General features: G+C 67.9%; 1 protein-coding gene across 1 annotated transcript in view; it reads right to left on the bottom strand.

Annotated features, from left to right (window-relative positions):
* The window catches only part of SBF1 (SET binding factor 1), a 27,450-nt gene that overhangs the window by 5,586 nt on the left and 21,496 nt on the right, over positions 1-368 (bottom strand). Inside the window, exons 34-35 of the mRNA XM_014541203.1 lie at positions 226-356; positions 9-152 (exon numbers count right to left, since the gene is read on the bottom strand). Of these exons, the coding sequence (XP_014396689.1) occupies positions 9-152; positions 226-356 (275 nt within the window). The remainder of the gene's footprint in view (positions 1-8; positions 153-225; positions 357-368) is intronic.

The raw sequence follows: 368 nt of genomic DNA, 5'->3' as shown, positions 1-368 counted from the left end.
TGGGGAGCAACCCCGTCGGGCCGCTCCTCCTCCGGGGGCTCCGGGGACACCTGGGCCAGCTCCCAGTCATAGGGGGGGCCCTGGGCCAGCGTTTCCTCGGTGTAGAAGTCCCACACCTTCAGGTTGGACACGTTGCTGTAGGGCCGCAGGACCTGGGGGCAGGCGTGGCATGAGGAGCTGGGCCAGGAGAAGGCCACTGGCTCAACCAGGCCCTGCCCAGCTCACCTCCGTGTCCTCGGGCGCGTACATGTAGTTGTAGAACACAGGCGTCCTCTTGCTCAGCCGGTCCACATACTCCCACACAGACCTGCAGGCCTGCGGGCCCTTGCGCTCCCCCTTCTCCCCGCACAGCAGCCCTGCAGGGGGCA

The sequence above is a fragment of the Myotis brandtii genome, unplaced genomic scaffold (genome assembly GCF_000412655.1).
Source record: "Myotis brandtii unplaced genomic scaffold, ASM41265v1 scaffold2658, whole genome shotgun sequence".
Classification (NCBI taxonomy): Eukaryota; Metazoa; Chordata; class Mammalia; order Chiroptera; family Vespertilionidae; genus Myotis; species Myotis brandtii.
This window is presented reverse-complemented; position numbering and strand designations above follow the sequence as displayed.